The sequence below is a fragment of the Aulonocara stuartgranti genome, assembly GCF_965226115.1.
Source record: "Aulonocara stuartgranti genome assembly, chromosome: 10".
Classification (NCBI taxonomy): domain Eukaryota; kingdom Metazoa; phylum Chordata; class Actinopteri; order Cichliformes; family Cichlidae; genus Aulonocara; species Aulonocara stuartgranti.
Genome location: NC_138946.1, coordinates 10,175,547 through 10,198,920, shown reverse-complemented (window position 1 = coordinate 10,198,920; position 23,374 = coordinate 10,175,547). Strand labels below are relative to the sequence as shown.

The window sequence follows — 23,374 nt, the reverse complement described above, 5'->3', positions numbered from 1 at the left end:
TCAGAGGGCCAGCTCAGGTTGAGCTAAGATGGTTTGGACATGCAGGGCAATGAAGAGCAGGGATAGGGGAAGAAGACGACTACAGAGAAGGTCCATGGATGTAGTGAAGGAGGACATGGAGAGGGTTAGTGTGATAGAAGGGGATGGTAGGTGTAGGGTGAGATGGAGGTAGATGATCTGAATGTGTGGCACTTGTAGGTCGCTTTGCTTTCACTCTTCTGTCCAGTTCATCCCAATGATGAACGATGGGGTTTAAGTCTGGAGACTGTTCTGGCCACTCCATGTTTTCAAGCTTACCATCTTGTTCTTTTTTCCTGAGGTAGTTCTGGCAAAGCTTAGACGTATGTTCTGGGTCATTATCCTGCAGTAGGATGAACCCCTGATCAATTAGGTGCATATCAGATGGAATTGGATGGCGTTGCAGGATGCTGTGGTAGCCCTCTAGTAGTAGTTTGGTTCAGAGTGCCTCTCAGTCTATTCAAGTCACCGACCCTGGATCCATCATACATCCTCGTCCATGTTTGACAGTGGATGCCACACACTGTGGAGCCATCCTTTCACCTACTCAACAGCGTGCAAAGATCCTGCGTAACAATTTCAAATTTAGATTCCTCAGTTCATAATACCTCTTCCAGTCTTCAGCAGTCCAGTGGCAGTGTTTCATTTGTCTTATTCTGACATCTTAGCAGTGGCTTTCTTGCTGCAACTCGTCCTGTCAAACATGCAGCTCGAAGTCTTCTCTTCACAGTTGAAACTGAGACCTGATTACCACGAACACTATTAAGCTGTGCTTTAAGCTGTTGTCCTGTGAGTCTCCTATCATGCAAGCTGTTAACTCTCAGAAACTTGTCCTCTGATTCAGTCGTGGCTTTGGGTCTGCCAGACCTCCTCCTGTGACAGTTTACCCCATTTTCTGAGTGCCTTTTAACGGTGAAGGAAGCTGTACTCACAGACACCTCGACTTTCCTTCAAATTTCTCTGTAGGAAAGATCGACATTTTTAAGTGTTACGATGGTCTGTCTCTCCTCCATTGTTATTTGCCCTTTTCTTACCATTTTTGTAGCAACACACTACTTTCTGCAGTACAATGTGGTGCAACTGATGCTCACGGGGGTATGTTACCGCAGTGTTTTCCAACACTGCTTTCATGCAGACAGAGGGGGTTATAAGTAATCCAGAGAAGTTGGAACACCTGTAAGAATTGGTAGCACCAACTGTCAAGGCTTGATTAACCTCCAGCTTTAAATTGTGTTCCCTGAAAAAGGCCTTTTTGTATAATTCTGAAATGTACATTATCTTTCAGTTTTGAGTAACCTTAACTTTTTTTTTTTTTAACCATACCTTTGTACCATTTTAAGCTATTGATTGGACTCGAACAACTTGAATTGCAATAAGTAACTGGAAAAGTTTGGGTTTTCTACGATTATTATTTTAACATTTGCCTCCTTATGTTCCATTTTACACTGATGAAAATGGGAGATATGCGAGAAGCTCATGTGAAAAAATCTGTAGGGAAGTAAAAGTTAAGCAACGATGACAAACTCATCCTAACCAAAAACAGTTGCTTTAAGTCTTTTGGATTCATGCACAACTTGAACCAATCTTAAACGTGTGACCCTAAATTAAATTAAAAGAGAAATGAAAACTACTCAGGATTTCTTCCAGTAAAAAAAAACTCATTTGGGCCTCCTGAACACAGACACGCATATGCTCAATGAGCTGAGATTCGTGAGGCTTTCGCTGTGGCTCTCAGTCAAATCAAATAAATGTAGCGTGTCATCTTTTTGCCATTTGTTCTGCAACACTTACAATTATGCTCACTTTAAAACAGTGGAGAGGGATTTATTACTACATCCAGCATACACACACTCTTTTCCAAAGGGGACAACAAAGGCTTCTATTTCAATTAAACTTCACGCTCACACATGCATTTTTAATCATGAAGCTCACGGTTACTGGCAGCATCCCACAGATCTGCATGAAACACAAAATGATCTCAGAATTTTTGAAGGTATTTTATTACCGGAGTGTGTACAGACCTTTTGCAATCATCAATTGTAGCAATTATTAGAAAGCACCTTACTTTTTTTTTTCCCATAAAAAGTTAGACTGTTGAAAAGTCTAAATGCAGCAAAACAGTCCGGTTCCTCATGTACGTTCAAATAGTCCCAATTCAAATCCAACCTCAAATCAACCGCTGTCTGTGTGAAGAGGTCTGCTGCTGCACAAGAAAATGGCTGAGATGGAAAGTCCAATTTGTGATTATAGGGCGCCATCTGGTGGTGGCTGAATGGAAAGAACCAAAAACCAAAAGCAACAGCAAGACAGCCTCTGAATGAGTACATACTGTATGTTTTATGGCTTAACAAAGACAAACACACTTCTACATTTTTTTTTCCTTCCAAATACCGTGCCACTTAGAATCAGTCAGAAAATTAAAATAGAAAATAAAAATCTATGTTACAGTTCATTATTTTACTATAACATTTCACAAATACTCCATCTATATAAACACTTATAGGAACACACAATATAACCTATTGTTGCTCTGCAAAGACCTCCAATCTCCACTTATTCAATGTAAATGTACATTTTTCCAGGTGCAAGTATAAACTCTTAATATTAGGGTCAAGACATATCAATAAACTCTTTCCAATTGAGGTTTTTTTTGGAAATTGAAGGCATCTGCAGCACACTGCGAAAGCATCTTTTGCCTGTGGAATCAAAGGCAAAAAAAAAAAAAAAAAAAAAAAAAAAAGAGGAATTTGCAACACACAACACAAAAACAAAACTCACTCCTTTAGTCTTTAACACCGATCTCGTAAAGACCAAACCAAACGGAACTTTTCTTTACGCTTTTCATTACACAGTGCGATACCAACAGAAATTATCCAAAAATGTAGACTTAATACCCAAAAAAATACAACACACGATTAAGTGTCCTGTGTTACTAAGCACGAAAGAATGAGGGTAGCTGTTTTTATTGACTGTACTGTGTTTACATGCATTAACCCGTATTTATCGGCCTTCTCTGGAAGCCTTTTGTACTTGAGGTGTAGCAATGTCTCATAGCATCTTTTTAAACCGTATATGTTCTGAAAATTAAATCTTAGAGTGAGTGTTCTCACTTGTTCAATCTGTTTTGTGTGGCACTGTGTGTTAAAAGACCGCAGAATGAACAGTGCACGTCTACATTTAAATGCCAGTGATGACAAGTAAATAGGAAATTAAAAACAATATAGGAATTTTACAAACTTAATGCAAAAACAAGTTCCCAGCCTTAAGAAAAAATTTTCTTTTTTTCTTCTCTTCAAAATTAATCGATCACTAGTAAACGCCGCCTTCTTTCCTTGCAGGTAAAAACAAGGAGGGGAATATTCCGTACTTTTAGCTCGTCTCCAGCTTCGCCATTTCTTGCACGTAGATCCCGATGCTCTCGCTGTCAAACAGCACGAAGTAGACGGTCTTGATGGTGGAAGACATGGTGGCCACAAAATAACTGGAGATGGCCTTGAGGATCAGCTGGGCTGCCGTCTGCTTCGGGAAACCATTCCTGATGGGAGAGTTCGCACACACTTGGTGAAATGTGGTCTCACACGCACACACTGCAGAGATTGTCATTATGTTAGTGGTAAGGATACACATGAAGGTAGTTATTTACTAGGCACATATTATAGATTGAATTTGGAACCAAGTTTTACTGCTTTCAACTCAGGCACCAATTTTAAGCTGTAAAAGGGTGAATGGCGAGGTAAAGTTTTTCCTATAGCTGTTCAAACCTCATGAACCTGAACTTTGGCTGCCCACCGTTATTCGCTGGTTTCCAACCAGTGGCTTAACAAAGGTTGGGAAGATCAAATCTGAGCTTCTGATTATCAAGATAAGAAATGAGAAAAAAAAGGTTTCAAGCTAAATGCTAATGAGAACAAAAGTAAAAGTGCTAAAAAGTTTAGCAGGCTAATTACACATCGTTAGCTAAAAAAGTCAGACGTAGCCAGTATAACATCATCCACTGGTCTTGAAATTGTCGTCTTGTTGGCATTTTGGTCTTTAGATACTGAATGCAGCCACATTTGGATGAGTGGGTGGTGTGGGTTAACTAAAGCTCATGCTAACTATCTTGTTTAGACCTCAGTAACACAGGCCTAAACTGTGCGACCATCCGACGAGGTTAAAATAAACGTTGACTAGTTTGGAGTACATGCTGAAGGTTTTTGCGTGAAGCTGAGTTAAATCTGTTGCAAAGAAGGTGCAGCACCAAAAAAACCTCCATGTGATTGCTTTAGCAGATTGCTGCAGTTGTCTGTAGTTTGCAGGAAAAATGACGACTTGTCTGCAAACATCCGCCAATTTAATTTCCCAGCCATAGTGAAACTTGGAAGACGTTCACGTTCAGCAGCCTTACTACGGCAAACATATTTCAAAAGGCACAGCTTTCACTTTAAAAGGTGAACAGCCTGGGCCACACTTTTCAGAGTTTCACTCCTGCTAAATAAAGACTGAGTTGCAAACAAGTCAGCATATTCCATGTAAACTACTACCACCAAAGAAATCGCAGAGGTTTGCAAAGGATTTCATGCTACCAATAGGCAACTGGTCAAGGAATACACTCTGGATTAAATCACAACCTATTTTATCTCAGTCTCCTCTAAATGAGGCCATAATTATCATTTCTTCATTAAAATTAAATATCATTTATTTCTATGAAAATGCAAAGATGTGGCTTTAGACCAGAAAAAGCAATCTGATTGCTATGCAGGAGTCAACTTCTGCAGGCCTGTTCATCTTTTATAGAGTTTAAGAAAACAACAAGTGTGTAAAGACATAAGATGTTTGCAGATCACCAAAAATTTTGCCAATTTCTCCTCAGACAGATGTGAATGTGTGTTAAGTTGACTAATGTAAAGCCACATAGCATTTTACTTTGGAAAATGTTGCTTTATTGCTTAATTTTGATGCTACAACATGCAGAGTTACCTTTTCAATCAAACCTTTGTTTGAACTTTGAACCATTGTCAAATATTCAGTAAAGTAATTCTGAGTAATTAATATCAAGTATGTAAATCTAAAATGAAGATTGGCACTAGAAGCGGGTTTGATTTCAGCCTTATAGGGAAAAAAAACGCTTAAAATGCAACATCACGTACAGTCAGGATGTCATGTTGGTCATCTCCATCTTTTATATACAGTCTATGACCTCATTGTGCTGCTCTCAGTGCTTTCTATGGGATCAAGCTGGATGTGTTCACCTCTGTTGCCAAAGAATTCGTCTCAATCCCCATTTTAAGTTACAAAATAAAAGAAGGAAAACTGTATGGGTACGCACATAAACATGAGCATGAACAATATTTTCTATAGCCGAAGATCCAAGAATGCTACTCAAAGGAGATCTGAGACGTTTCTCCCAGCTGGAATGTTATTTCAGGAGAACTCAGTACAGTTTTTTGGGTTTCCAAAGTGTTCATATTATCCCCCTTTTTAAAAAAAAAAAAAAAAAAAAACACTTTTAGCTTTAGACCAAAAAAAAAAAAAGTAAAAGTAAAAATGTCCTTAAGTGGATAATCATACTGCATACTGGTGATATACAGGATGTGGACCAGATAACATTACATTTTCTAAGAGTGTCTTGTTTTTACAGGCGTCTTTCATCTGCGTGTTTTCTTACCTTCCACTCCCGATGGAGGGAAAGGCCACAGACTTCAGTTTCTTCTCATCTGCCAGAGCGAGGCAGTTCTTCACCGTCTTGTCCAGCATCTCCTCGCACTTGTCGGAGCCCCAGCCTGGACTGTTACAGTGGATAACGTACTTAGCAGGCAGGCCAAAGCCAGCGGTCAACACGGCTGAGAGAAGGGGGAGGAAAGAATGGTTAATCACTATGAAGGAAAGAGGAGAGGAAATCGAGACACCAGACGGAGAAGAACTGGGAAACAAGTAAGGATAAATACTATGCTTGCACAAAATGCCAACATTTTTAGTCTTGTTGCAATTATGAGTTTTTTGAAACACAGCCCGAGATTCATTTAGTCAGAACAGTCAAATGTCACAGCTTCTTTCACTCAGTTTTGTCAGAAATAAAAACCTACAAGTTGTTTGGAGGCCAAAGGTGCTAAAAGATCACTGCTTAGTGGAAAATCTCCAAAATCTCCAGGATATTTCAGTGAGGTGGGCTGTTCCTCCAGACAGCAGAGAAGAAGGGGGGAAAAGAAAAGTAGAACAGCAAAGACGGGGAAGAAAAAGGAATGAAGTGAAAGTAAGAGAAAGAAAAATGAGAGAAGCCTGTACTCTGTTGTTTAACATTTAGCTTAGTCTTCCCTCAAACCCAGCAGCTGTAAAAAGTGTAACTCAGCCAAAGCCTCTGATTCTGTGAAGTGCAAAAGCCTCCAGTCAGAGTTTATTAGCCCACAGCGAACGTGTGACTGGACCGAAGTCAACGCTGAGGACGAGTTCATTTCCAGATGGCTCAGAGAGGACGGAGAGACTTCACACAGCTGAGCGAGAGCCAGTCACGCCGCATGTGTGATCTGGTTGTGAGGTAAAGTTGAAGGACGATGATGATTATGGTTTTCATGACTGCCTGCCGAGTCCAATTTGTTTTATGGTTTGGGTGGGAGGAAGTGTGTGTGGTGGTGTTTGTGCACTGCGCATAACCTGCCGATCAAACGATGATGAAATCCAGCCCTGCAACACTTATGTGGATTTTCTGCATCTAGGTGCAAGGAACTTATCTGGTTACGCTAATGATCGCTGTCTTTTAATCAATCTGCCACTGAAATATGAACACCATCACATTGCTGCAAGAGACAAGAACCTTCAGGAACCCAGCATGTACCTGTGGGTCTGATACTGCCATTTACAGGCTAAAAAAAAAAAAAAAAAACACAAACAAAAAAATATATATATACCCAGTGCCAGCTGCTGGTCGATGGCCAGGCTAATCATATTGTGCATTTAAATTTTGATACTCATGTTAACCCTTTATTGACCCCAGGTCTGTCAGTCTTAATTTCTCCTAGAGACAAAATTCAGATGTTTCGGAGAGAAGAATGTGCTTTTACCACGTGCACTTCACATTAGCTTATCCCTCAACCATTTTGTGCTAGAGAGAAAATTCAAATGGTTCCTGAAAAGATGAAACTAAATTTTTGTTCAATTTTACAGACAAAATCCATCCATCAGTTCTGTATGAAACTTTGTTGATTATTATATGCATCCACTGGAAACATGACTGGCATTATGTACTGTCATCTGACATATATTACAAAAAACAAAACACTAAATATTTTTATTACATAAACACCTTTTTATTTACCCTCAGACCTTATTTGTTTCATCTCTGCTGGACTGGGATGACCCATCCAGCCTTAGGGTTGCATGGGGCCATCTAGAGCAGCAGGATGGTGTTTGTGGGACTAATTGTGAATAAAGTGCAGTGGCAAGTTCCTTCATTAGTCATGCAGGAACATGTGCAAGAGTGTGGTTAATTCCTGCAATTTTATAGTGCTGGACAACAATGGAGCTTTATGGCACTGATGATTAAGCCATATCGAGTTTTGGCTTCTTGTTAATAGATAAACCCACTGCTGCTTTTCGTGCAGAGTGTATTACAAATGAATCGATTTATCCTCCAAGAACAGTAAATGTTACAGATTTAATGAGCTAACTGTAAATCAGTAAAATTATCAGTTTTGCTGTTTATTCAATCCAAAATTCAGAATCTTGGCTGCTCATTTAAAAAATCTTCTATAATCAGCAGAGCAAGTCAGGCTTCGCAGAAAACTAATGAAGGGAAATTTCATGCACTCTGAGCTTTGCTGTATAAATAAAACAATTAGCTTTTACTTACTCAGCTAACGTTTTCTTTTATGTTATTATGCAGGCAGCAGCAGTAATTTTAGAAATTACCACCTAAAAATCACTCGTAATTTCAGAATATTAAACTAAATGAATAACCTGGGGTTGAATAATTCACTTTAGTACCTGCCTGGACTTAAAATGTGAAACTTTGCTTGCAGAGAGACAAAAATGTTGGTAAAAGACATCACTGAGGACCTTTTGGACAGCTGTCCTGAGGCAGGTGTGGTCAGCGTGACCACAGGGCCGATCCCAGAATCCCCGTCAGGCGCTGCTGGCTTGGTGTTCAGTCACCTAGTTATCTATTTACGAGCTCCGCATAGAAAGCAGGATTAGGATACTGAGCGAACTTGGCTGAAGGTGGGCAGCATTTGAAAAAGTGAGTGTGAGTGATGAATAATGAGAGAGATAAAGCGAAAGAACCAGAGACAGATGGAGAAAGAATAAGAGAGGCACTAAGAGCGAACAGACTGAAAGATAAAATAATCTTTAAGGACTAAAATAATATTGCTCTCTGAAGGCCAATCCCTGTAGCTGCAGACTAAAGTCGCCAAGAACAGATGCGATGTGCCAGTGCTAAATGTCTTTGATCACAGTCATGACCAAAAGGAAAAAAAAAAGTTCCTGGATTCACGGTTTCAAGTTCAACACTGAGCTTTTAAGTAAAGAATGAATTAGTCCAAGTGTGTAAAATCTAGGCTTCCATGTCCAAAGAGCTAATCCTGGCTGCGGTGTCATTTTCTTAAGCTGGAAGGCCAAAAAGACCCTGCCCTGCTCTGCATGGTGTGCGAGATGAGAGATTTATGAGACACGCTGACATCACTGTCATACGAGCTGGGTGGTGCTCGAGTGGATCAATATGCACTTTTCCAACCCCTTTCAATCATGTAATCAGATCAAAGTGTGGAAAAATCTGATGCAGTGTGTGAATGTTAAAGTAATTTTTAAAAAGAGGCAGTTTCAGCGCATCTTAGTGTTACGCTCATACTTCCTTTCCAGCAAACCAAATGTTTCATTAAAAAGATAAAAAAAAAAATTTTACAAAAAAAATCTAGAAACAACACTGATCAAGAATGTTTCTGGATACCAAATTACAATAAACTTGTTAACATTGTTAAAAAGGACCCAGGAACAGTTACAATACACTTCGAAAAGAAGTGAGAACGAAAAGGTGGGAGTTGTTATTGAGCACTTAAAATGTTAAGCTAATCCTGTGAGGTGGCAAAATTCATTTTTATTTTATGGACAGTTTTGGTTTTTCATCACAGTGTGTGTGAAAGCCAGAGATTGTTTATTCCTAAATAAAAGGAAGACTTTGAAAACACACAAGACGTCAGGGTAAAGAAAATAACTGAATAATCATGCTGGATTTCTCAACTGACATCATGAACTGTGTGTGTTCAGTGAATAAGTGGATGCCACTTTGATTATGGAAATCAAAATTGCCAACCTACAGGGGCCTGAGTTCAAAGACACACCGAAAATCAAAGTGAAAAAAAATATTTTGGCAGGTTAGTCAATTTTACTGTATGGATGGACCAATCACTGACTTCTACAGACATGGAGATGGACCCACGTGTTTGTTTGCATGTTTGACAACATCAGGGCGTGCTTCTAACGAGACAATGTCATGGATACAGTCCTGGGGGATCTGGAGCCGGACAGTCTGAGGTGCAATCTGACAGCATCGGATAGGTCCCCTAACAGCAGTCAGGGTGCCGTCGCCTAGCCCGTAGAAGCCTGTGCGTCCCTCGACTATCATTGACCCGTCAGCAAACCAGTCATGCTGAATGTTACAGGCAGCACAACGTTCTCTGTTGCTTCTCTGTGCTGGGAGGTGCAGCAAACCTTCTGGAAAAGGCACCCTTTGATGTATCAGGAGTTGGACTACTTGTGCCACCTCTGTAGGGTCCAGGTATCACCTCATGATATCAGTAGTGACACTAACACTAGTGGCAGCACCTATGGTAGGAATTTAAAATTCCTACATTGCTTTGTTCTCAAGTTATTGCATTCACAAATTTGGGTGTCCATGTCCTCGCCTGCCCACAGGTGGTGCACCTGTAGTTAATTTCTTGTTAACACCAAAACAGCAACAAACCTCTCTGCCATTTATCTGACCAGATCAATAGCCCAGATTTTTAAATGACTTGATGCCACAGCCTTATTAAAAAGTGTTCCTCTAATTTTTAATCGAGTAGTTTAAAAGTTTAAAGAAGCACATGCTTATTTGTTACTGTACAAGCCAGTAACAAGAAGACAGTGAGAGGAGCACTCTGATGTGATTGGAGGATAAGGTTAGTGTAGGCAGGTTAAAGCAGTAGACCTCATCCAATCAGCAACTTTTTCAGACTCCAAAGAAAACTAAACTCTGAACCTGCTCGCTCATCACATGGTCTCATAATCATTACCAGAAATTATAGGAGTTCTTGTCACTCTTCAGAGGATTTATCGAGCCTGAAAATGTCTAAAGAAATTATTAAAAAACAAAAAAAACAAAAAAACAACTCACTAGGATTATCTGGATATTCCATCATTGAGCAGGCATTTAGTTTTAAATTTCTGGATTTGGATCTTGTATTTATTTCTAAGTAAAATATATCATTTCCCCTTGTTCAGCTGATACTCCTCTTACTCAGTGACGATGATGTTTCAGTTCACCTGTGTTGCCAGCCTAGCATCATGTAGCAGGTTTTTATACCCCTGTGCTTATGGCGATTTATCTTTTTATATCACTAAAATACACCAGCGTTTATTTGAAAGAAAAAAAAAAAAAAAAAAAACACATTCTGCCAAATTTTTATCATTTCCACATGTTTATCTGTATGTGGTGTTAAAATAATGGTGATAGAATGATTTAATGTCTTATTTACAGTACCACAGCCAAGTCCGAGCGAGATCTTTCAGGCCTCCTGATATAACCTCTACTTTCTGTATCTAAAATATAAATAAAAATAATCCTCTGTGCACTTACCACCAGCCACCTCCAGAGGGCCGTTTTTCTTCTTCAGCTCTTGCACTGCATCGGCGAACTCTTTACCCCCCTTTTTCTCCAGAGCAGAGCCTGCGAGGGGAGAGAGGACTGAGGTGAATGCATCCTCACATACTGCAGCGAGAAAAACAGCAAGCAAGAAGAGAGCTGACTGGTGATCATGCAGACAGACAGGCAGGCAGACACACAACAGACAATGATGCTGTCAATCATTTCCCCCGGCCTCTCTCTGAATCTCTGCACTCACATTTATAATCAAACATACATGTTCCTGTTACTTTAATTTTAAGAGTCTGGGAAAGTCTCATAAATGAAGTGTAAGGATTCAAAGCTGCCATTTTCAGAATGACTCATTCTGAGAGTTAAACTAATGTATTAAAGCTTCAGTCTGTAATTACTTCCCTCTGTCCTTCCATAGTGGCTTATATACAGTGAGGAGAGTATTTTCTTTCACTCTCAAAATAGCAACAAAAAAAGTGGGTGAGCGAATATTATAGTTAACAATGTAAAAGCTTTGCAGCACTGATGAATGGACTTAAAGTAAAATAGTCCTAGCAATTTAAGTTTAACTAGGATACTTGATTTCATGTGTATTCATGTCTCACTGACGACATTTATACCACTTTAAAATGCACTCAGAGCTAAAGAGAGAAGAGGGGAGGCAATTTAACGTCACCAGAAGCAGACAAATGAATGCTCTGGCTGCAACAATATTAAAAACAGGCAGGGGGGGGGGTAAAAATCAAGGTCTGGAAGTAAGAGTAAAAGTCAGCATTTTAAAGAAAAGCCCCTGAAATCATTTAACAGTCATTACAAGAAAAGCAGACAAAGGGTGATGGTCCTCGTAGGTAAAGAGCTAGTTAATATTTGTTCAGTCATTAATCCAAATTGCCACAAATCAACCCTGACGGGTTTTAATATGAAGCTTCAGGAAACAGCGTCTTAGACATTTTCTCTCTTTCTAACCGTCTGAACTGACAGCACAGTCAGAGAGGTTAAATGTCACAGGAAATGAAGCGAGTCCCAGACTGTCTGCGTTTCAGTCGAGTGGAACAAAGCAACAACAAGCAGCAGCACTGTGTTAGGATCACACTGAGAAAGTGTGTGTATGCATTACTTGATGCTTGGACTAAGAGAATCACTAGGAGAAGCATAAACATTGTGTACATTGTCTTTGGTGGGAATAACTATGAAAGGTTGTTGGAGAGAGCACAGCACAAAAATATGCGCTACCCAGGTTAATTGTTACACATTCTGCAGGCCAGCTGGAAATAATACCTGGATGATGTGATAATAAACTGGCAAAGATTTGAAAGTTAGCAGAGACCATGAACGTTTAATGCAGTCTGATTTAAGATTTTGTGGCAAGGAGCCAGACTCAAAGCAGGAGGAATAATTTAGGCAGAAGATATGATATGACTCTGAAAGCTTGTTGAACACGCTTACAAAAAGCTTATAACACGCTACGCTCCAGATACATCTCTGAAAAGCTGTCACAGAAGTATGTGGCAGTCCAGCTTTTCATCCACATATAAACCTCACACAGTGTCAGCGCTTCGACCCCTGGTGCTGACGTGGGAGTTCGAGGTCACCCAGCTAACTACAGTTACACTGCTTTGCGAATGAGAACGAGCGGGAACCAGTTTCGAAACATTCTGAGTCGAGATGAAAACCAAAATTTACATGAACCAATTGAGTTGAGTGTCCACATTTTGTTTGCCTACTGGCTTCGGTTTGTGGAAAACATCGCGTGTGAATGCAGAACATTTTTTTGGCGGCCAACTTTCAGATCTTGGCAGTTACCCACAAGTACCTCATTGCACTAATCTTAAAGCCTTTACTTGCACTTTTCAAGCCTGTGCAAGTTAATTTTTCACTGATAATGAAGGATGGTTTTTCCTCCCTTTTCAATTTTTAACCATCGAGCAATTCTGATCATATATTCTGTGGTTATGCTTTTACAGTAAGAACAGCAGGGACCTTGGTCGTGGTCTAAAAAGCGCTTCATTAAAGAATAAAAACTGTGCTGCTGCTGTGATGTTTGCCCACAGACTGCAGCGCTGACCATCTGGATATGCAGAGGGAGAGCAGACAGGCAGTCGTGGTGTCTGCAGTGTCAGTGGTTCCTTTACCTACTTCACCACCTGTATAGAGGGAGGAGTTGGTCGGGTGAACGACAGCGTCGCTCTCCACGATGGAAATGTCGGCTTGGACAACTTGCAACTACAGACAACAACAACGACAGGCAAACAAACATGGTGGTAAAAAACACAGTGAGTGACCAGGAGCAATAAGATGGCAAAAAGAAAAGAAATAAATGAATGAAAGAGAAGAAGAAAAGAGAAAGTGAGCACGCTCCTTATTGGCTGAGGACATCACAGGGAACAAGGAGGCAACTGAGGGAATGGTAGGTCATGTTACAGTATGTAATCAGGAAGCAGGACTGCACAGTTGGCTAGATTTGCTTAAAATAAAACAAGAATAGAGTAAATAATCCAAAAGCGTGTAATCGTCAGGGCATATAACCACACCCCAAAATATTTTTATTCCTACAGTTTTCCAGCAGCAGAATTTATTCCGTCCAACTGTGTCATCCCGAGTCCTGAATGTTATGATCGCACTCCAGGTGAACAACCTCACAGTCAGGCTGAAGTGAGCGCCTAAATGAGGCTCGTGTCGGGTTTTCTCTCGCTCTACTTCAGTGCACTACACTGATCTTCAAGCATTACAAAAGGTCCTGCAGCCCTTTGAAAGGAGGACAACCTGGAATGAACCGCAACACATTTACACAACAGGAGGAGCAAGCAGGATCGCTGCTCTGAGGAGCTTTGAGAAAATCCTTGAAAGTCTCCACAGAAATCGCTTTCTTCTCCTAGAAGCGGCATTTTATCCATGCTTTTCTATTGATTTGAAGGAAAATTTCCACCTTTCTGCTCTTATATTCACGAGTCAAAGAGCAGGAACGGCTACTTTAAGAATCAAAGCATCTCATAGTTTATTCACACTGTGAGCAGTTCTGTTACTTCCAAGGAGCTGACCATCCAGCAAGCATCGAATAAGTCTACTAAGGAACGTTTACAGGAGCATTAACCAAATAGATTATAAGCATAAATAAAAACAAGACGCAGTTATTTAAACCCACACCCCAAAAAAGATCTAATCTAACATTTGGCGTTTACTAAGCTTTAATATATCTGATCTTCTATTTCTATTAAATAGAACATTATACAATTATAATGTTATATTTCATTTACATATAATTTAGAAAATTTCATTACTTCAGTGTTTTCAGACTGCTGCCACAAACGGTGTGTCTCCCCATGAAACCAATAAACAAAATTAGATTATTAATTTTATTTTATTTCCCCAATTTGTGTGCACTTGTTTCATTTCAGTGCATCTACTTTTAAATGCTAGTTTACCCCACAGTTCTCTTTAGTGCATGTATGAGGGAGACACAGGAGAAACCATTTTCTCCATGTAGCAGAAAAGAGGCAGTGTTACTTAAGTTTCTCTGAAACTGTTGACCTAATGTCAGCAGAAAAACAAACTATTGAAGTATTAATTTGCCCCAAACCAAAGACGAACAGTTGATGTCATACAAATCTTATGGCAGGGAAGTTTTAGCTACAGCACTAAACGTCTCGATGCATTCTCAATCATCCAGGGAAGGAAATCTCCAAAAAGTTGATTCTGTTCATCTGGACGTAGCGTTTTGTGGGAGAAACGTTTCGTCATTCATCCTAAAGTCACTTGGATTCACCCACAAAACGCTACGTCCAGATGAACAGAATCACCTTTTTGGAGAGCTACAGCACTAAAGAACCTCTGTCTTTGAATGACAGCTGAACAGTGCAACTGCTGCAGAGGACCACCTGCCACCTCAAAGCAATCAACCCAGAGGAAACAATGATAAAAATCTTTTCTGATTTTCCCTCAATGGCCATGGGTGAACATAACTAAAGCCTTTTTGCAGTAGCGTCAGCATAGAAATGTCTTAAGGAACAGAAAATGTAGATAAAAATGCATCTCAAATACCTGCTGATTAGAAATCACAGTTTAATACAATTAATGTCGAAACTACAGACTGGTTGTGCTACAAATTGCATTTTAAAAACCTGATTTTCACCTTCTGTTAAACCGAAACCTAAAATATCTCTTCCACTGTCCACCATCTGAACCGAGCTGCTCACAGTGTGAAAGAATGGAACGGGTGGAAAAAGGCCCTCTAAGAAGCTTGAAACTTTGATATTTTTTAACCCAGTAAGGATTTAAGTTAGAAGAAGCTGTACTGTTGAACCTTCAATGATTTTGAATATCTAAGCCCACGCGGACGAGAGGGGGTGAAGGAAGGAGGGCAGGGAGTTGAGGAGCTCACCTAGATCATCTTTAAGTTCAAGTTCAGCATTGGTGGGGTTGATGACCCCCTCCACGTCAAAGCCAGCCAAGTTACTGACCTCGCTGTGGATGAGGTTGAGCTGCGAGGCGGAGAGCAAAGGGGGGGAGCAGGCATGCCAAGGAGGAGGTGGACAAGAAGGAAGAGGTCAGGAAGCAAAGCCATTAAAACCAGAGTAACACTGCAGCTCAGTAGGGATACCTTGACTTTCTGGTGAATTACAGAAATGGACACAGTGCACTTTGTTTCCTAAATTTAGATTCAAAGCCAATTTTGCACAGGGCATGCAAGAAAACACCTGAAAACTCCCTGAAAATGATTTAGTTTGCAAACCTTATATGCATTTATTAAACACTACTTTAAAGCTGAATGTTACCGTATCTAGTTGAAAGCCAACTATAAGCACACTGGTCCTTTAAATGACATGATAAAGTGCTTTCATTTGCAACTGTATATTGTCCAGAGGGGATGCAGCCTATGGTATTCTACATCTAAATGCAATGACTTCTTTTTATTGAACGCATTTTAAAACAAGCTTATATTAGTAGGATGTCCCGTGGTGTCCCACAAGGTTTCCAACTCCTACATGTCCTGCAATAATCTTTGTAGAGTACAAAGGAGAATCCTGCTGCATTAACTGGAAAAGATAAATTTGCTTCTTTGTTGACTTGATTTTAAAGTTTTATTTCATGGCAGCAGGACCAACAGTTTCAAGAAAAAGAATTGAAAATGTCAAGGTATTCCTCTGAATGTTTATCATTTCAAACAGACATCCAGTAAAAGCACCTCTCAGCTTAAGATTCAATAGTCATCTGCTATTCCCCAGACACTATATTTCAGCAACAAGCATTTGAAAGTCAGAGTTGATGATAAACGCCCAGATTGTGCCAAAGAAAAACAGAAGCCAAGAAGATCAGAAAGAACGATAGCAGTTACAACAATTGAATCTTAAAAAACACACAGAATAAAAGACTAGATTTTCTATTAATGACTTCATTATCATAGTCAGTGGGAGGTTTATTGCATTCATCTGATTAATTATCATCCACTGATGATAACTGCTGCTGTAATCTTTGGTCAGCTACACAATCAAGCACTAATACTCTGCTGCTGCCGAGTATAATATTTCCAATCCGCAAATGAAAAGCTGAAAGCTTTTAATATTTTCAGCATCTAATCATTTTTTTAATCCTTCACTAAAACACTACAGTACACTACATGCATCATCAAGGAATGCAAGCACTTCATTGTTCTTTGTTCATTGTTACAGCTCATAAAAGATTCACAAGCACGGTGCCAAGAGTCATTATGCTTTTAAAGTACCAGCGGTAGCAGAAGACGGCAGCTAAATCAGGGCAGAATCAATTCTAATTCACTAGCAAGAAAATGTCAAGTTAATTAGAATGAAATGACATATTAGCATCAACATACGCAGGGCAGAACAAAGCATGCAGAGCTGCCAACTGCCAGGTGAAAGCTAAACCCTCGGTCACACCGGGACAGAGAAGCAACTCCCTGGCGCATTTTTCCTTCGCAACCGGTTGTTGCCAGATTGTTGCTGACTGGTTCCAAGTCTGTGTGACTGAGGCCTGAGGTGAAACCTTAAAGTAAATTACTTCTCCCAATGCGTTTTGTTTTTTTTGTTTTTTTTGCATTAAAACAGTGTAAGAACATATTTTATGATTCAAGAATTTGCAAAATAAAAATGAGTACACTTAGTGGACACTTTGTTGGGTAAACCTGTTCTGCACATGTAGATATGGTCAAAATGACCTGCCGACATTCAAACTGAGCATCAGAATGGTTGAAAGATAGCTGATTTAAAAGGGGTACTGAATATGGCGTGGCTGACTTCCAGGTCTACCAGGATTTTCCTGCACAAGGATTTACAGAGAATAGCCAAAAAAGAAGAAATATCAAGTGAGCCAGGTCAGAGAAGACTGCTTTAAGCTGATAGAAAGGCAACAGTAACTCAGATACACCCTTTTGTTACAACTTAGGGTACGCAGAAGAGCATCTCTGAATGCACAACACATCAAACCTTGAAGTAGATGGGCTACAGCAGCAGAAGACCACACCAGGTGCCCCTCCTGTCAGCTACAAACAGGAAACTGAAGCTTCAGTTTGAACTGGCTCACCAAAACTGGACAACATGAATCTAGAAAAACGTTGCCTGGTCTCATAAGTCCTGATTTCTGCTGTGACATTAGGCCTAAAAACTAAAGCATGGATCCACCCTGCCTCATATCGGTGATTCTGTGTGGTGGTGGTCTAACTGCTACTACTGTCTAATACAAGTAAAGTGTCCAGATGTTGTTATGTCATTACTAATGTGTGTTTAATTTGTGATAAAGTACCAAAACATTTAGTGAAAGGTGAAAAAAGTCAGACTGGTGTTGACAAACAGGAATGCTGTTCATTCAAATATTTGTCTACACATCAAAGAAAAAAAAGTTAGCACAAAGGGTAAGAATAAGGGTCAGATTCATATTAAATCAGCAGTTATCTTCAATTCTCAATGTGTGAAATTAATAAAAAGGGAACCGGTGGCACTTCTTGCATCATTCTTGAGTCATTCATTCTCTAATACAGTGTCACTTCAGTGCCTTTTATGTGTTTTTTTTAAACCTCCAGTGATTTTCATGAGCATCTGATCTGATGACAGTCTTATGCTCTTGAAGTATATTCTGGAAAAAAAAAATCTTTTGAAGGAATTCTGATTATGACTTGTTGCAAACTTACTTTCAGGTTTCAGCTCAGCCAAAGGGTTAAAAAGCAGTTTTTAATGCTCAGCAGGACCAAAGCAATGGGAGCTAACGGATCACAAAATATCTCTGTCATTCATATCTTTATCTATCTAACTATCTATCTATACTCCAATTTAAGCCTATTAGACCTTCACGTGAGTTACAACAAAACTATCACAATGTTCAGTGTGAGGAAACTTATATTAAACAGAAACTTAAACTTCCTTTTAAGACACCAACTGAATGGCTTCGATGTTATCAAATCATCTTTGTCAGATTTCCCGTGTTAGATCTAGTTCAGTCATGAGGGAGCAGCACAGATAAAAGACTGAATAAAAACAGTCGGATGTAATATGGAGGCAACAGTTTGTAGTCTATTGAGTCTACCAAGAGCCTGAGAGACCCTGTGGCAGCGCATGAAGGATTCTTTTCTGCTTCTTATCTGATTTGAGTTGTACACACAGAGCATTTGGTTGCTAAAGAAACACAGGTCACATTGAAAACAGAAGAAAACTCACAACTGAAATAAGAAAAACATTATCTCAAGCTGTCCATCCTTTAAATGAAAAGTTATTAAACGCTGACCTCAGCATTGCTTTTTAGAGTCCCCTTAAAACCCTCACCAGCCTTTAATATCCAACGTATGGCTCTACGTATGTTTTACTGCATCTATAAAAGATTTGTGTAGACTTTCTTCGTAAGCCTCATGAATCACCATCTAAAACTTGAACTCGACTCTGTATAATTAGCGGTGACCTGTGTTGAGGTTAGTGCATGTCTGAATTGACAGAGGACTGACCTTTTGACCCAGGAAAAGGCTCTTGGTGGAGAGCACGGTGAAGCTGTCAGATGGAGATCCCTCTGTAGTGCTGTCTGCTGACGCCGCCTTGCTCACCTCACCCTGTTTCTGTTGAGGACACAGAATACATGTTGACATGTGACACTGCAGCAATAATGCCCCCACCATGGGAGGGTCAGAGGTCAGCTACTGCCTCTGTGTTAAAGCTGCAGTTTTTAATAATATCTTGCCTCAGTTTTGTGCCTTCAGTTGCATATATTTCTGAAAGTTAAAACAGTAAATCCTGCAGTGCCATTAGTTCCCGTTTTATTTTCCTACAATGTGGAAAAGGATGAAATCTCAATTTTTAATAATAATTTCCTGATGTTACCTGAATGCAAATTATTTTGTTCCAAACTTAAGCTCCAGAAGTGTTAAATCCACTCCAGACATAACTGGGGCAAAAAGGTTTGCTGAAACATTGTGTATGTTTTGTTGAAGGCTGGGGGTTTTCTGCTCCTACTTGTCTTTCCAAATTTGATTAGTCTCAATTTGCTTGGTTTGTGTAAAGAGGGTGTATTTCCTCTCTTACAGCCACAATGGGTCAAACGTGTGTTTGTGAAGTGGTGCAGCTCCACAGCTATCAGCAGGAGAGCTGCAAGCACTTTGGACAGGAATAGCTTCCCTGCAATCAGCAGTGGAGTGTCTAGCATCTGCCGCTATGGTCAGTATGGATGCTTTTTAAAAAAAAAAAAAAAAAAAAAACCCAATAGTCTGGACTGATTTTGAGACATGCCCGACAATTAAGCGCAGTAACGACTAATGATACACTTCAAACAGTTAAATTCAGTCACAGTCGCTCTTAAAGGCATCAGTCTTGTTCACATTAAGGCATACCTTAGCCTTGCCTCCTGCCTTTTTCCCACTCAGTTTCTTAGCTGTCGTTTTCTTGACCGACTTGGGTTTCTTCTCGGGGGCAGGTGAGACAGGCGTCTCCAGTTTCCCCTTGGCGCCTCTCTTCTTGGCCAGCAGCTCTGGATGGATGTTGGGCAGGACTCCACCTGCTGCAATGGTCACGCCTTTTAGCAACTGAAACAGTTGCAAATGTGAAATTAGACAAACCAAGACAATGTCCATGATGCCCTGCACCACCTGGAAGTTAGGATCATTATTTATAGAGCAGCTCACCTGGTTCAGCTCCTCATCGTTGGCGATGGCCAGCAGGATGTGTCGTGGTGTCACACGGCCTTTTTTATTGTCTCTGGCCGCGTTACCTGCCAACTCCAGAATCTCAGCTACATGGATTTTTTTAAAAGAAAAAGAAGAAAAAATAATCAAGGGTGCTTTAAAAAAAACAGCTTTGTGTCCTGAATGCTGAATGTATGAGTGAACCTGATTAACTTTGAGGTCTTCAAAGAGTAAATGTGCCTCCGAATGTCATTTGAAGCAAACATCAGGACAAACATGGGTGATCTCTGAACTGTGAAATCCCTCAATAAACAGATTTCCAGTGCTTCCTCATCAGTATCCTCTAGCATCACCATCGCTAATAGCAGCTAATCTGCAGCACTTTGCATTCTATTGGATATCCATCTATTGCTATCCAATAGATTTACAAATATGTAAATAACAAAGCATGCTTCGTCACAGGGATTTTTCTTTCTTAAAGTGCCCTTACATACCCCTAAAATGATTTTAAAGTAGTCATTTGGTAGTTCTATTGTCTTGATTCTGGAGTCAGTCCTTGTGTTGCTGTCTGTTAATATTTAACCACTCTCTTCCATTGCAAAATAAATCTCACCAGTAAGATACTCGAGGACAGCAGCCAGGTAGACAGGAGCTCCCACCCCGATGCGGTATTTAGGCAATCCCCTCTTGATGTAGCGCAGCATACGCCCCACGGGGAAGATGACCCCGGCCTTGGTGGACCGCGAGGTCTTGGTCGACTTCTTCTTTCCTCCTCGGCTGGACATGATGCTGTCACTGCTACCAGCGTCAGGCTCTGCACGGGCACATCAGCCACGATCCATTGACAAATCTGAACAACACTGATCTCCTTTATTACAAACAATAATTTGTGCATGACAAAAAGACCAATACCCATAGCCAAATATCAAAAAGATTTATCTTTATCAGCTTCTTAAATTGCTGCAAACATTGTGGACCAGACCCAGTACTCTATTAAGCAATCTGCCAATAAACAGAGTAATCCTTTGATAGGAAAACGTACCCCTGCTTTAACTTTCCTGTGATTGGAGCCCCTTTCTTGGATTTACAAAGTAAAAATTATAAATAAATACACAGATAACAAGGACTGGGTGGAACAGCCATTAAATTCCAGACATAAATGAGTTTGATGTCATGGGTGCTTCTTAAAGAAGGGGGGGGGGGGGGGTGTTTTTTAGTACACACAGTATGCCGCTTTCCCTCGGGACTCCTACTCTTTTGACCATTTGATGAGAAACTGCAGAGGACCCAAATAAGCCTTTCATTTTATGTCACCATGGGGAAATTGCGCAACCCAAATGTGACATTTTACGGTCCAGACATCTCGAGAGAGGTCGCTCATCAAACGTAAACGTGATACGCACGCGGTAAGGCAATAAAAACTTCGCAAGTCACCCCGCCGCTTTACGAAACGTAAAGATTACTGCGAGCGAAATCAATGCTGCTGCACCAGATGCAGACACCAATTAGCTGTGTGGTAATCAATTAGCCCACAGCACAGGCCACGCCACCCCTCCCCAAAAAAACCCCTTCTCCCAACGCAAACACTCCGCGCGCGATACAGTGTCCAAGCCCCCGTTTTCCGCGGCTCTTCAGCTTTTTCCCCCCACCAACACACAGCAAGCACGTTTTATTTCTCCCGCAACATCTGCGGCATTTTTCTACTCTGACCAGGTGTAAGGTGGGCTGAACCGCCACTGACAGCTATTTCCGCGTGTCAACAGCCCGCCGGATGCCTAGCGCGCGTGCGTTTAATTCCCCCACAGTCCGTGCGCGTGACTAACGCCAAATACCGAGCTGTCAGACGACCCGAGGACGATTTTAATGCTCGGGTCAGCGGGCTCTACCGGGGTTATTTCCACCCGAGAGTGGCGGCAGCTGCCCGCTCCTTCCCTCCCCTTCCTGCCCGTCAGCCCCAGCAACACGGTCTCCCTATCGGCCTCCATGCCAGGGAAAAAAAAAGCACGAAATGGCAACGTTAACGTCTCAGCCGGGGTAACGGAGACCGGCTCGATCGACACGAAACGCCAACACCAGAGCTGACACGGCTGTGCGCGAAGCTGGCGGATTACTTACAAATGCGAGAGAGGAGCGGAAAAATTTTCCTCTCGGTCTCCGGTAACAAGCCTGGGCAGTGTCCCCGTCTCCCACAATCCACAGCGAGTTGAAATATCGGAGCGAGCCAGCGCTGCTCGCAGAGCGCGACTGCTGAGAGCAGAGAGCAAAGCTGCTGAATCTGAAGCTAAGATTATCCTTAACCCTTTACACCTTTTTACTTTTGTCAAAAAACACGTGGTTTGAGTGGAAATACTGGACGTTTCCCGCGCATATCGATAATAATATTAAGCAGATTTAAGCTGATTCTTTCACTGTACACCAATTAATCCAATATAGGCTACCTTGATTATTTTCAGGGGTACAAATATTTTTCGTCTACATCAGACTACAATATGTTTATCTTTTAATAACTTATTTGAACATCCTTTAAAGACCCTACCTTATGAATTTATAATAAGTGTCCCACATGGACATCATTCTTGGACGTTTCAGCTAGCTTTTACTTGTTTACCTAATTTCTTTTAATAATGATTTCCCCAATAGTCTTAAATCTGGTGTACTGTTGGATTCATAACCCTTTGGGCAGTTAAATTTCCACCATCACAGTGGATTTTAAATCAAGCTTACATAGTTGTAGAAAAAATATATATATTTGGAGAGATGAAACCCAGGTTAACTTGTACCAGAATGGTGGAAAGAGAAAAGCATGGAGCAGGAGAAAAACTGCTCCTGATCTGAAGCATATCACATCATCTGTCAAACGTGGTGGATGCAATTTTATGGTAGTGGCATGCATGGCTGCCAGTGGAAACAAACATGTAGAGTTTATTGATAAGGAGATTTCTGATAGAAGTAGCAGGATAACCGAATAATGGCCAAAGTCAGTCATCCAATAGAGTAGCTTTTTAGTTAATAAATACAGAAACTGTCACACCAACCCTCTGCATCCATGAATCTTCTCTGTGGTCTTCCTCTTTTCCATCCTTTGTCCAGTGTATCCACTATCCTTCCTCGCCACATGTCCAAACCACCTCAGCCCTGCCTCTAACTTTGTCTCCAAACTGCTCAACTATGACTCCCAATGAAAACCTTAACTCTGCCATCTCCAGCTCGGCCTCCTGTCTTTTTGTCAGTGACACTGTCTCCAAGCCATGAATCATAACAGGTCTCCCTACTTTCTCTTTCCCTCTTGCTGCCATCCTTCTGTCACAAATCACCTCTGACACTCGTCTCCACCCACTCCACCCTGCCTGCACTCTCCTGTTCACCTGCCTGTCACCACTGCGAACAAGAAGGAGTTTAAAGCCGATCCCTGATGTAATCCT

The 23,374-nt window shown here is 40.8% G+C and overlaps 1 protein-coding gene across 2 annotated transcripts; it reads right to left on the bottom strand.

Annotated features, from left to right (window-relative positions):
- Positions 1-1,996: 1,996 nt before the first annotated feature.
- macroh2a1 (macroH2A.1 histone) lies at positions 1,997-22,222 on the bottom strand. Of its 2 annotated transcripts, none has more exons than XM_082548873.1 (9): positions 22,068-22,222; positions 20,566-20,766; positions 19,953-20,059; positions 19,662-19,853; positions 18,786-18,893; positions 15,222-15,321; positions 10,826-10,915; positions 5,666-5,840; positions 1,997-3,553 (listed from the first exon to the last, which is right to left on the bottom strand). In XM_082548873.1, exons 2-9 carry the CDS (start codon positions 20,735-20,737, stop codon positions 3,388-3,390), a joined length of 1,110 nt encoding a protein of 369 aa, XP_082404999.1. In that variant the 5' UTR covers positions 20,738-20,766; positions 22,068-22,222; the 3' UTR covers positions 1,997-3,387. The 2 variants fall into 2 exon arrangements, with proteins under 2 accessions (XP_082404999.1, XP_082405000.1); XM_082548874.1 differs by lacking the exon at positions 15,222-15,321 and adding an exon at positions 12,976-13,066 and having other exon boundaries at positions 22,068-22,221.
- Between the last annotated feature and the right edge of the window lie 1,152 nt (positions 22,223-23,374).

What these genes read in the sequence shown, in the direction of transcription:
- macroh2a1 (XM_082548873.1), bottom strand. Translation starts at nt 20,737, where the DNA reads ATGTCCAGCCGAGGAGGAAAGAAGAAGTCGACCAAGACCTCGCGGTCC. An exon ending in GCCTTTTCCTGGGTCAAAAG is followed by an intron (nt 15,322 to 18,785) that starts GTCAGTCCTCTG and finishes TCCGCCTCGCAG; the next exon opens with CTCAACCTCATCCACAGCGA. An exon ending in TGAACTTAAAGATGATCTAG is followed by an intron (nt 10,916 to 15,221) that starts GTGAGCTCCTCA and finishes CTCCCCTCGCAG; the next exon opens with GCTCTGCTCTGGAGAAAAAG.